The sequence below is a fragment of the Mercurialis annua genome, linkage group LG8 (assembly GCF_937616625.2).
Source record: "Mercurialis annua linkage group LG8, ddMerAnnu1.2, whole genome shotgun sequence".
Classification (NCBI taxonomy): domain Eukaryota; kingdom Viridiplantae; phylum Streptophyta; class Magnoliopsida; order Malpighiales; family Euphorbiaceae; genus Mercurialis; species Mercurialis annua.
The window spans coordinates 33,997,332-34,011,865 of NC_065577.1; the positions used below are offsets into that span (position 1 = coordinate 33,997,332).

The 14,534-nt window shown below is 35.3% G+C and overlaps 1 protein-coding gene across 1 annotated transcript; it reads left to right on the plus strand.

Moving 5' to 3' along the window:
* Positions 1-214: 214 nt before the first annotated feature.
* On the plus strand, positions 215-1,920 carry LOC126659611 (stemmadenine O-acetyltransferase-like). Its single transcript, XM_050352914.2, has one exon. It carries the CDS (start codon positions 241-243, stop codon positions 1,582-1,584), a length of 1,344 nt encoding a protein of 447 aa, XP_050208871.1. The 5' UTR covers positions 215-240; the 3' UTR covers positions 1,585-1,920.
* The last annotated feature ends 12,614 nt before the right edge of the window (positions 1,921-14,534 follow it).

The following is a 14,534-nucleotide window of genomic DNA, read 5'->3' on the forward strand; positions in this document are numbered from 1 at the left end:
TAATTTACTACTAAGTTTTTTGACTTTGTTGACTAATATCAAAAATGGACGGAGGGACTAAACTGTTGATGGAAACAAAAATGAGGAACCATATAGTTTAATTTTTAAATAAAAGAGATTAAAGTGTGAATTATGTCAAATGTGAGTAATAATTTGCTCTTTCACTATTTAAGTCTTTCAGTCTCGCCTATAAAGAACTACTCCAAAGACTAATTCATAGCAAAATATAATCTCGGTGTAATGCAAATAAAAGTTCAGATTGTTTCAAAAGAGATGGTGAAGATATCATCTTCTCCATCGATTCGACATCGAAAACCTCACAAACTCTCCTTTTTCGACCAACTTACTCCGACAACGTATTCTCCGATCATTTTCTTCTACTCTATCAGAAACGTTTCACCATCAACTTTAACCTCCAAATTAAAAATTGCTCTTCTCAAAACACTCAATATCTATTACTCTTTCAGCGGAAGAACAACGGATAATCTCTATATCGATCGTTTCGAGGAAGGAGTTCCGTTTCTTGAAGCGCAAGTAAATTGTTCGTTCTCTGATTTCCTTAAACACCATGAACCTGAGTCATTGAACAGTTTGCTTCCGTTCGAACCGTACAGCAAGGAAACAGACCCGAAAAATGCGCCTTTAACCGCAGTTCAGATCAACATTTTTAACTGTGGATCAGGAATAGCATTGGGTTGGTGTATGTCACATAAGATTTTTGACGCAGACACGGCTTCAAGTTTTTCGACTACTTGGGCTTCGATCTGTCGTGGAGATCTTAATAATGTTGTAGAGCCTGATCTCGAGCAAGGGAACTTATATTTCCCATCTCTAACTACGATTCCTGATAATCATTTATCTTTAATGGAAAATTTATGGTTTGCTAAGGCTGATTATGTTACGAGGAGATTTGTGTTCAGTGCGAAAGCAATTGGTGCCCTTAGGGCTAAGGCGAAAGGAGAAGGTGAAGAAAAACCATCTCGGATTAAAACATTGTCATGTTTCATTTGGAAATGCAGTATGGCTGCATCAAAATCAATATCTGGAACGCCAAAGCTGTCGATTCTTGTCGAGGCGACGAATCTTCGACGAAAAACAAATCCGCCCATGAAAGATAGTTCTATTGGAAATCTGTTTTGGTGGGCAGTAGCAGTTGCTGACCCTGCTGATACGAACAGTACTGATTTGAAGCAACTCGTGAGTATGCTAAGCGAAACGATTAATTTGTATAAAACCGATTATACGCATAGTTTTCAAGGCGAAAATGGGTACGAAACGATGTCGGATTATTGCGAGCAGTTACGAGAGGTATTTTCTTCGGAAGAACCGGACATTTTTGCATTTACAAGTTGGTCTAATGCAGCTTTCACAAGACCTAATTTTGGATGGGGAGAGCCTTACTGGGTTGGTGTTATGGGAAAACCTGGACAAGAATTTAGAAATTTGACTGTGTTTGTTGATGCAAAAGATGGTAAAGGGATTGAAGCATGGATTACTTTAGATAAAAAAAGAATGGATATATTACTACAAGATCTTGAGTTCCTGGAATTTGCTTCTCCAAATCCTAGGTTTTCTAGCATATGATAGTAATTGTTTTCCGGGGTCCAAGCATTAGTTTTTTTTTGTTTTATGTTATATGTACTTTTATTTTTCCTAGTTTACTTATAACTAAATGCTGTTTGTGTTTTGGAACCATGTTTTATAACTAAGTTTTGTGTATTTTTTTTTTTTGGACAAGGACTCACTCTACTGAGCCGAAACTCAATATTATTGTCAAGCCCCGGGAAGTGGACCGCCCGCAAGCCCACATATGTGGTAATTCCGGGCAATAATGGCCAGCAATCTAACCTCAACCACTCCACATTAAGAAAGGGCGTAGCCGGGGTTCGAACCCGCGATCTTTGACACTCAGATGGCCGAGTCTTAGACCACTAGACTATTCAAATCTTTTAATTCTTATAATAATAACAAAATTGTATTTTTTATTACAATAATACCCAAATTGCACTTTTTGTGCGAAATTTGGAGTAATTTTGAATCTTTTGCCATTTATTGTGGCTTTTATAATTAATATATCATTATCAAAAGATAATAATAGTTTAATAGTCTAATTGAAAATAAATATTTTGGCTATTAATTTGGTTACTGTTATAAGAAAAAAAAAATATAATTTGGCTATTATTATAAAAATTAAAAAATTTGAATTAAACAGTAATAAATCGTAGAGGTTTTGATCTTTTTCATCGTTAGACTTTTATTTTTTCTAATTACCATATGATTGTAATTGTTTGTGTTTTGGAACCATGTTTTATCTATTTTTTATTCATCTATTTATCAATCATTATTAAATTATAGTAATGTCTTTATTAGAAGGCAATCAAAATTTCTATTAATTAAATTTAAATAGATGATTATCTAATCTTCTAACAACAAGATATTACATTAACTTCCTCTTTGAAGTTCTCTTTGGTTTCATATCATTTGGAGTTATTAGAAAAGTTGCAATAGTTGTCAACAATAAGTGATGGAGTCTGTCTTCTAATTAGGTAGATTAACCTGCAAAATAGGGTAAAAACTAACCGGACGGTGGTTGTCCGGTTAACTCTTCGATGCTAAAGTCAGTATTGAGTTTTGGGCAGCGTATTGAGTATATAATTGTAATTGTGTACTTAGGCATACCTCAAACTCTTTATATATTAGTTGAATGTATACCTTGTAAACTTGAAATAGGAAAGTGATTCATATTTAATAGGCTTTGACCCTGATTAGGAGTATGATTCTTTATTCAGACATGAGTCCTATTTAGGAACGTCTTCCTAAATATTCTAATCTTCCTAAGTTAGAGGTTATCTTCCTAAGTTGGAGTTTGTATTCAAATAGGAAAGACTTTCGAGAATCTTTACAGATCTAGTGATCTGACCGAATTTCAGGGTCGACGCGCTTTGCTCCGAGTCCTCGGGGGACTCGGTATCATCCTTGTGGATTGAGATTATATTCCAGTCGAGGCGGATCTCATATATTCGGCCACCGGTTTCGTTTGGCTCAGCCCTTTGGGCGAGAGTCCAATATTGTCTGAGGATGGATCTCCTACGACTCGGCTCCATAGTACTTATGATGCGATTCAGTATCCATCATTAGCCCCCCCGCGCAAATGAGCTGAAGTCATGGTATTTATGCCTTGATAAATTTTAACTCTATTTGAGGCGAGTCGATTCATATTCCGGCGTGCCGTTTTGCTTCTTCAACAAGATTTCTATTTTTTCATCTCTCTACCACATGTCGTTTGTTCATTCTTCATTGTGTTTAATTTTAAGACAAGTGTCTGCTCATGTCTTCTTTAACTCATATTTAGATTGTTTGTTTGTGTTCCACATCTATTTCATTATTCGTCTTTTAAATATTACTTTGCTCTTCATCTTCTGAACGTCGCTCTGCTTTATTTTCATCTTCAATCTTCACGCTTAAATTCTCAGGTAATCTTTGAAGTAGCTTTAAGGATTTTTGTCTGGTTTTCATTGTTGTTTGGGTAATTATCTTATTCCTTTTCTTCTGCATTTAGTGCTTTTCTTCATTTTCCATTTTTTGGGTGACCTGTTCTTGGTGTTCTTTATTTTCAGGGTAATTTTCCCTCTTTAATCCTCTTCTTTCGTCAATCTTTTGTGATATTTGTTTGTGTCGTATCGTTTTTAAATGGCGGCTAGGAGGGCGAAGACGGAGTTTGCCTCTATGGCTATTTCCGACTCTTGTCTTAGCAAAGATGAAGTTCGAGATATTTATTTTAGTATAACTTCCCGTCTGAATATAGAGTTAAGTTACCTGATTGCAGGAGGCCTGCTTTTGGGTCTCTTGGTTCGCCTTGTATGGCAATCGTTTTCGAAGAACAACTTACCACTGGTCTTCGGTTCCTTTAGATCCTTTTTTGGTAGAATTATGTAGGGATATGAGAATCGCCATATGAGAACTCTATCTTAGGACTATTAAAGTCGTTCTTGCTTTTTTAGAAGCATGTAGGCTTCGGGGTCAGTCTCCCTCTCTTAATGTCTTTTACCATTTCGTAGAATTGAGGAAATGTGACAGCTGTTTTATTTTTGCTATTGGCAGGAAGGGTCGTTCTTCCATGTATTTGCCGTGTTAAGATGAAGATTGGCGGAAGCGCTATTTCATAGTCACTCACAATTTTGCCTTTCTCCATTTTCCAGACGGTTTTTCCATTTATCGTTTTCAAAATTATCCATCTCCTTTAAACTCGTCTGAGTCAATTCTTGCCTTTGATTTATCTTTCCATAGTATATTCCAACGTCTTATTTTAGAGGTTTTAGTGAATAGTCATGTTCGGTGTCGATGGATTTCTTTGGAAGATCCTTCACGGGGTTTGGCGGATCTTCACTATGAATATATTGAAGGTATTTATTTCTGACTTTTTTTTTGTTTCCCTTTTTTTTGTAGGATGTCTTCTTCTTCTGAAGATCTGCTTTCCGGTTTCAAAATAGATTTGAATAATCGATGGGCGGAGCAGTAATAGATGATGATGTTCCAATTCATGAAGCTGAAGCTCAAGTTGCTATGGTTTTTGATGGGGCGATTCTGTTAGCAGGCGACGGGGTAGTCATCTTAGCTGATGAGGCCGTTGATGTCGTAGTTGGCGATGGCGAACCTACTAACGACGAGGGTGATATCCTTGTTCTCTCTCTAACTCTGGCAGTGCCAACGAAAGCGGCGGAGGTAATAGATCTTAATACAGTAATTGTGCAGGATTCAGAGGAGGTTTTGCCGAGTTTTGATCCTGCTATTAAAGATTTGTCGTCCCGAAAGAGACGTCATATTGACGAGGGATCCCTTTCGAGAGAAGCCCCTTGTAGTTCATCTGATGCAAAGTTGGCAGAGTGGGTCGAGGGTCACGATCCGGCGAGTTAATTAAACCCTCGACTTTTGGCTGAGTACATCAGGAGTTTGGTGATTTCTGAAGATATTACTTGATTCGCGTCCAAACCTGGTCATGTGTTGGCAGACATTGTATGCTTTCATGGTTTCACGAAAAGTTTTTCTAATTTAGTTTATTTATCAGATTTTTCTTCGGCGATTTATTTATCTTGGTTTTTCTTGTGGCGGGCTCTTCAAGCCGTATTTGTGTTGAATGACCACCGGAAATGCGCCGAGGATGAAGCTGAATGCCTTTTTGCTCTACTCACGACGTCTGAGTGTGAGAGAGCAAGCTTAAAAGCTTTTTTGGAGGAGCACGATTCGCTTCTTTTGAGGTTGAAGGCTCAGGATACCATTAACGATCATCAGGCCAGAATTTTTGAAAAGAAAACCATTGATTTGACTCGGAAGATCGAAGTGCTGGTAATGATTCACTTATATCGGGGAGGAGAGGAACAAATTGAAAGTCGAAGTCTACAAACTTCATATTCGCCTTCTCGATACAAAAGCCTGTTATTATGCTCTGATTAGCGAGTATCGCTTCGCCATTGGGAACAAACTACTGGAGCAGAACCCGAATATTGATCTACATGGTGTTAATGGATTGGACCCTTAGGTCATAGCCCAGGCGTTGCTAGAGAAGATGGAGAAAGATCGCACATTAGGAAAATAGTTAGTTTTATTATTTCTTTCTCGTATCGCCGTAGTGCGTTTTGTATTTTGTACTTTGCTTATTTTTAATAAATGATTCTTTTTTTCATTTGATGTTTATTTTTCCTTCTTGAATGTTTGATTGCTATATTTGCTGTGTTTGAATATGATCTTGCCGGTTCCCCTTTATTTTGTTTTATCCGTCTGCAAACTTTGTTTGCCGTTTGCGGTGCTTTTGCCTTATCGAGAGTTAATTTAAATTTTCTTTATTTTGGGCATTTTGCCTTATTTAGAGTTGATCTAAATTCTTTGAATTTTGGCGTTTCAACTTATTTGAGAGTTAATTTAAACTCTTTTATTTTCGGCATTTTGCCTTATGTGAGGGTAAATTTAAACCCTGCTTGTTTTGGGCGTTTCGCCTCTTATTTCATATTCCTTTCTTCGCATTAATGAATCATGTGTTACTTGAAAACTGATATTTTATTAATATAAATGGCTTTGCTTATAAAAATTAAAGATAGTTATAACACCATCGGGTATGACACAAAGTCTCTACTACCGATGGGTTATTTAGTTCCTACTACTCTCCTCCCTTTTCCTGCTTGCTCTCTTGAAGATTTACGACGGACTTGTCATAGTACTTTTTGGCGACATTCTGATCTCCTCTCAATGTCATTACGCCCTTTGTTGTTGGCACTTTCATGGCTAGTGCTCTTATGCTGGTGACCGCAGCTGAATCATAGAGAAAGGGTCTTCCAAGAACTGCATAGTATGCCAGCTCCATATCCACTATGATAAATAGGAACATGACCTTTTTGTTGATTCCTCTTTCTAGGCCTATTATGACCTCCAGAGTCACAGCTCCGAGCGGGCTGATAGAAGGTCCTCTGAGCCTGGATAACAGAATTGGGACTCGGCGTAGTCTTGTCGCGGTCCCTCCTAACATTTTGTATGCAGCATTTGTCATGAGGTTCACGACGCTTCCATAGTCTATGAGGATTCGTTCCATGTTCCAATTTTCAATGATGGTGGTTACCAACAGAGCATCGTTATGGGGCGCTCTCACGTGTTCGTAATCCTCGACATCAAAAATCACTGGTGGCATGTGTGTCTCTCTAATGTTCATCACTTCTCTCTTCTGCTTTCTCCGAATGGTTGAACTACTATGTCCTCCTCCATTAATCATGTGTATTATTCTTAGGATCTTGGATGACCTTTCTTCTTCCTTTTCTTTTCCCTTGTCGTCCCTGCTCCTCTTTTCTCCCTTGTCACTGCTTTTTGTTTTATGGGCTATGAACTTCCTTAATTTGCCTGCGTCTATCATTCTTTCTATCTCTACTTTTAAATATATGCATTCGTTTGTTTCGTGTCTGTGCTCGTCATGAAATTTGCAGAACTTCCTGGTGTCTCTGATCTCAGCTTTCATCTTTGGTGGCCACACCACATTTTTTACATTCTCTTTAATTCACATAAGGACGTTGGTCCTGCTTGTGTTTAATGGTGTGTAGTTGCGTTCGTCGTCTTGGGGGTCATATCTTGGTTCATATCGCCCTAAGGGAGCGAAGCGCCTGCTCTCTTCAGGCCTTGATCGCCTATCGTCCGATCTTGATTTGGATTTTTCTTTTGACTTCTCTTTTGAGTCCTTCCTTTTTGCCTCTTTTCCTTTGATAGCTCTGTGTCCTTCATCCCACTCAAAGTATTTTTAGGCTATGCCTATCAAGTTCGAGAAAGTGGTTGGCTTGTTGACCAACAGTTTGTCCACCAATTTCCTGAATCTTGTTCCTTCTTTTAGCGCTTCGGTTGCCATGTCAACATTCAAGTCGTCTATCTTCATAGCTTGCTTATTTAATCGTTTGATGTAGCTTCTCAGTGTTTCTCCTTCTTCTTGGATACACGATCTCAAGATGCTGGTGGTTGTTTTGGCTGGTATATTAGTGAGATATCTGTTGAGAAATTCTGTCGACAGAGAGGCGAAGCTCCTGCTCGATCCTGGCTTGAGTTTATTATACCATCTTTGGGCAGTTCCTGTTAGAGTGGTCGGGAATACTCGACACATGATCGCGTTTGAGACACTTAAGAGGCCCATAGTTGCGGTAAATCTGAACGTGTGGTCCCTCAGGTCTCCTTCTCTATTGAAAGTTGGCAATTTCATGTTGTAGGGGATCATTTCTTCCATGATTTCGGTTGATAAGGGCGAACCCTTCAGTCTCAGGTCGTCTATATCCAGCTCTTCGGATTTCAGCTTCTTTAGTGCTTTGGCAATCTTCTCCTCCAAGTCTTCTTCAGCTACATACGTGGCTTTGCTTTTTTTGGGCTATTTAGAGGATTCGCCTTCATCTTCCTGTTTCTTTTTTCCGGATTGTGCTTTTTCAGTGTCTTTTTCTTACCTTTTGCTCTTTGGTAGGGCCTCCTCCTTCTCATTTTCGCTTTGTTCTTCTCTTTTAGAGTTAAGTCCGCTCCGGGCATCGTCTTGATCTTCTCCATTCTTTGCCGCGTTTCTTGAATTTTCTTCGGATTCATCGTCCATGTGCTCTTAGTTTTCTGGGTTTTCTTCTCCTTCGTTTATCCTTTCGTTCATTCCCTCGTTTCTTCCTTCGTTTCTTCCTTGGTTTTCTCTTTTGGTGATTAGGATTCCTTGTGTTTTCTACCCTATGTCTTCGTCGGGCAGGAGATGGGCTGAAGTTCTCCCTTAGTATTTTCATGGTTTCATCATGGTTTTCATTTGATCGTTTGGCCTCGTTTGCCAATCTGTCCAGATTTTTTTGGACAGCTTCTAGTACCCTTTTCAGAATTTTGTTGTATATTTCTGGTGCTGCCATGCCTAGTGTTTGCTCATTGTTGGCTCCGAGATCAGGGAACGCAATAGGATTGCTTCCTCTGATTGGGTTGGTTTGATATCGTGGAGTGGAGAAGGATGTCCCTCCGGTGTTACTCCCTCCTATAGTGTCACGTGTGCCGTCGCCGGTGAAGGTTATCATCTCCGGTGTCTGTTGATGGGTCTTGGGATCCATTGGTTGTTTGTCTTTGAGTTTTGATCCGTTAGAAGTCATCTTCTTCAATGAATTTGTTTGAGTTCAGGAAAGCTCCTTCAAGGTCTAAGTTTTCAAACTTTTCCCACAGACGGCACCAATTGATGGAGTCTGCCTTCTGATCCGGTGGATTAACCTGCAAAACAGGGTAGAAGCTAACCGGACGGCGGTTGTTCGATTAACTCTTTGATGCAAAAGTTATTATTGAGATTTGAGCTGCGTTTTGAGTATATGATTGTAATTGTGTGTTTAGGCATACCTCAAGCTCTTTATATCGTAGTTGGATCTGGATTGGCATGGTGGACAAGTAGCAAATACTCATAAACAACCATCTAATCTTGGGGTTTCTAGTATGTAACAAGAAAATATGGATTTTATTCCAGTTGCATGCATAAAGCTTAAATCAGATGTAAAAATGAGATCAATTTTAGATATTACCGTCTTGAATACTTATACAACCACTAATTATTGTTTTCATAACAGTCCTAGGATTTCTATGTGATTTGATTAGTATGAAACTAAATTAACATGATTATCTAATTAATCATGTTAATATTTGATCTAGACATACATTTAAAGCTGTAAACAATATTTACATACCTAAATAGCAGTTGATACATATACAAGGTTTAGAGATACTTTTAAATCTCTTTTTAGAGTGTCTAGCGGTTGTTTGTCGTTTTTCTATCAATACAGCCAGATTCAGGATTTGGTCGAACACAAAAGTCGTTCCTCTTATCACCACGCATCCAATGGTCCAAACCAGAGTAACTTCCGGGTCCTAACAAAGCGGGAAACGTCTCTGTAGGTTGTTGGGCCGGCGGTTTTGGCTTCGAAGCCCATGATTACATAGATGGAAACAGGGGAGTTGGCTGATGAAGATGGACAGTATTGATTGCGTAATATAAATTGCGGTTTTTCTGAGTTGTCATATATATATATATATATATATATATATATATATATATATATATATATATATATATATATATATATATATAACCGACCACTTAATTGCAGAAATATAAAATACGGAAATATAAATTACAAATATGAACAAGGAAAAGAGAAGAAAGTATGGAGTGAGAGAGAAGAAGTAGAATTTTTCTAATCTTGAGAAAATTTGGTGTGTCCTCCTTTGGAGAAGAGGGTCCTTTTTATAGGGAAATTGGAGTGCATACTGTAGCATGAATAGTACTTTGTCTGCCACGAGATTCCTGTAGATGAATAGTACTCTGTCTGCCACACTACTGTATACCATAAGAGACGATCCTAGGATCTGGGGTACTTGATCATCATGAAGAGAAGATTAAGGAAGAAAATAAAATATATAAATGACATAAAATAAAAATAAGCTTACATGGTAATATCGGGCGGTATAACCGACCACTTAATTGCAGAAATATAAAATGCGGAAATATATATTACAAATATGAACAAGGAAATGAGGTATATAAAAGTGCATTTCAAAAGCGGAATTGCAATGCGTATTGTAGCTAACGTGGCAGAAAGATGCTGACTGGGATATTAGACTGTAAAGAAACAAATCCTAAAAATAATTACAAGCTTGTGGGTTCAAACAAAGAGCAATTTCGAGCCCGAATGAATTTGGAAATACTAAAATAAGATCTAGAAGTGGGTATAAAGATCTAGTGGAAAACTGAGGACTGGAGCACCACGGTGCCATCAGGAGTCACGACCCAAAATCTCGAGCCGAGACTGGCGCTAGGAAATGGGAATGGTAGTTCTGAAACCCGGAGCATACCTAGAAACCTCTACAAATTTTTTGCGTTTTGAAATAACAAAGAGGTTTTCAACGTCTTTTCAGAAATACTTTAAAAACCATTACAAAAACGTTATCGCAAAACTATGATTGTATTTCTAAAAACCTGGGCGTAAACGTAAATCTCATATAACATAACCATCCTATTTCAAATACAATTCAAAACCAACAAACCAGTTTAACATAACAAACAATTGGTAAAAACATTTTATATAAACACGCATCCTTTAAAATAACTAATTCCGCATTACGTGCTACGCACGTGGCTCGTAACATGACACGTCAATTTATGTATTAATTAAATTCCTTATAATTATACTAAAAATTTTGATAGTAAAATAAAGTAGTTAATTTTTTATCATAGATAAATATAATGACTTTAATTTATTAATTTTTAAAATTAATTGACTTTAATAACATTTACTTATAAATAATTATAATTATATTAATGAATTAGTAAGTGTATAACAATTATGTTAATTAAATTTATTACAGTTATATTAATATATTTTAAAATTATAATCAATGTTAGATTATTTCGACTTTTTGTTGGATTATAAAATATTTTATGAGTTGGACTAAATTATTATATTATATTATTGTGCTTTATTTATGATTAGTAGTATTATATTGATTATAGATAAGTTAAAGGGTTTTTTGGAATTAAAAAAGATCTTCTAAATAAAATTAGAATTATTAATTTAATTGATTAGTTATATTAATAACTAAAATTAACATTAGAAGTATTTATAAAAGTGGAGTATAGTAAAAAAGTGGAATAAGGAAGGTTAATATAGTCATGATAAATAGTATACATGCTGCTGGCAAATAAGGATCGAAAATTCTTATTCACCTGACAGACAGTGATTAAGGACTTTTAATTAAAGAAAGATTAGTTATCTATTAAGTAGGATTTTCATTTAATAGAGTTGTTTAATTAATAAATAAATCTAGACTCCTTATGCTTATTGAATTCTTCTCTAGTAATAATAGTTAAATGAATATTTTAATTATATAATTAATTAATAAATTACCATAGAACCGTAATTTAAATAATCAATTAGTAATATTATAGAAAGGGTTATTATGTAAATGAGCCTTCCCCCACCCCCCTATCTGTGCTTTTATATATAACTAATTTCACATTACGTGCTATGCACGTGGCTCGTAACATAACTCGTCAATGTATATATTGGTAAATTTATTATAATTATATCAATTTTTTTATTTATAATTAATATTAAATTAGTTAAGAATTTTTGTAAAAGTAAATATAATATATTCGGTTATTAAAATTTTTTCCATACTGAATTTATTCTTCTTTTGGTTTTATAATAACCATAATTAAATAATTAAATTAATTTTATTAATAATATTTTTAAAAATAATAAGATAGAAATTTAAATAATAATATATTGACCAAATACAGTATTTTAATTTTGTAGTTCAATCAAACTAAAAGATAGGTATTCCTACTAATTTGGAGACAATTTAGTTATTTTTTTTACATACTAAAAATTAAATTGGAGATAATTTAGCTACCTATTCTAATTAGATCTTTAATTATAATAGTGATTAATTAAATAACTAATTAGTTAATGATTATAAAACCTTTATTTAGTAATAAACTGAAAAGGATTATTCAGTAAATTTGCATGCCCCCCTCCGTACTTTTATATATAGTATAGATATAGATATACAAATAAGTGCATTTCGATCAGAGTAAGCTATTTAAAATAAACTAATGTCGGATAGACTGTCTCAAGTACTAAACTATGCAGTTCTAGAGTTTTAAAAGTTGTTCTTGTGACATTGCACAAAAACGACTTTCGAAATAAGAACTGGAAGCTTGGTCACATCAAAAGTACTAATCACCTCAAATGAGGAAATATCAACGGGTCAATACTGAGTGAGTTTACAAAATTACATAAGAACATTAATAATAATATAATCGCATGTAAAACATTCATAATACAGCCAGACAACTGATTTAGATGAAATCTTAAACATAAATTTCCATAATGGACAAATTATAGCATGAACCATAATATAACACACCATAGTTTGATACAGAATATAGACTGTAACAATGTTACTGACGTCACAATAATGTATTGGGCATCTAGACTGTGAACTATGTTGTGGACGCCTCAGGTTACCCTTAAGTCTAGGCCGTGAACTATCCATCGCCATTTGACTTAACATAATCAATCTTATTTCTATGACAATCACAAGCTTAGTATATATTACTGGTGCTGGTGATCACACAGCCCAATTTCCACTCAATAGGAAGCATGTTTCATTAGATCTATCTCGGTTTCAAATTGACTCAATGTAATGCGATTTAAATAACATTTTTTCAGTTATAAAATATTTTAGCATCAATATTCGAAAGTAAAATGCAAATTCAGAAAAAATGCTTCCCCAAAAACAAAACTAGATAATTCCACATAGTCTTTACTCAGTAGGTCTAGTAGCTCGCTGGCCTGTCAGATCTAGTTAGAATTCAATTGTTAAACACAATTCAAATCAAGAATTCTAACTCTAGAGTATATAAGATACGACTAATCTCGACATAGAGCATCTCGTTCTCGGTATAAACTTGTAATCCTCTTTTCATTAATCGGCTTGATTAATCCCTAGATTAATTAAAATGTCACATTATTTTAATAATCCGACTATCTTTTGTTTTAATATTCTTGTTAATCTTTTGAACATCTTTGTTCAAGTTTAGAAGTAAGTTAAATCAAAAATCGAGTGTGCTACTCGAAATAGGGTGAAAACATCCAAGTGCCGATAATCGGCAACGCTGTGTGTCCACACAGCTGGGACTGTCACAGACAGGACTGTGCGATCGCACAACCTTGGCCAAGGCTGTGCGTTCGCACAACCACGGGGAACGATCCCCAGGCCACTCTGACCTAGTTCCGATCTCGAATTCCACCTCGAACATTTAAAAAACATCCAATCCAATTCAAATCCGCAATTTAAATTTTAAACCGATATGAATTTGATCAATTTGATACAATTAACATTATATACTCAAATACAATCCAAATTATAAATAATTGAATCCAAATTATCGATTATTACCTCGTATACTAGCGAATTATCGAAGAAATTCGAGTTAGAATCGAGAAATTGGACGAAAGTATCAAAACCTAATTGCTTGCAACTGTGACACTAAAACAGAGAAAAAATAGAAGAAGAAGAAATGAAGTCCTGCTTCATTTGATTAAAAAAAATCCTTATGTAGTTTGACTAAAACCAACTTGGTCCTTAGTAATTAACAAGTTATTTTAACCTAAATGTTTAATCATCGTCTGTAAACAATTACGGAACTAATTCCAAATTTCATAAAATTTTATCCAAAATCCTTAAAAATGTAAAACGAACAAAAATGTAATTTTATTCGCACGGGTCTTATATTTTCTTTTATATAAATGTTTAAAAATATTTTGGGTCCCGCTTAATTATTTAAACTACGTCCAAATTTCATGAAATTTTGACGATAACTTCTTAAAATTATTCCACAAATATTAACCTTAAAAATATTTGTTCGGACTTATAAATTATTTTATTTTCATTTAAGACTTAAATTTTTTTTATTTTAGGGTTAATGTCAAAAAAAATCACGAACTTTACACGTTTTCTCATTTTAATCACGCAGTTTAAATTTTCTCATTTTCATGCACGAACTATCAATTTTTCTCAAATTCATGCACGGTGCTGAGGTGTCACGACTCCATTGGTGTAATTCGCTGAGGTGGAGGTCATTTTACACCAAGGAATGAGTGCCACCTCAGCACCGTGCATGAATTTGAGAAAAAATGGTAGTTCGTGCATTAAAATGAGAAGATTTAAACTGCGTGATTAAAATAAGAAAACGTGTAAAGTTGGTGAAATTTTATGACATTAACCCTTTATTTTAACTTAAAAATATATGGTATTTGGCGGTTGTTTGTAACTTGTCTCTCGATATAGATAGATTCGGGATCTAGTCAAAACATAAAAGTTATTCCTTTAGCCAGAATGAGGCCATTGTTTGGTGATCTGAAGACAGAATTCTGAATAGGTTGACGTAGAACAATTGATTCTTTAAAAATTAGAGTGTAGAATATTGATTTGATTGATTGTTGTGTGTTAATGGT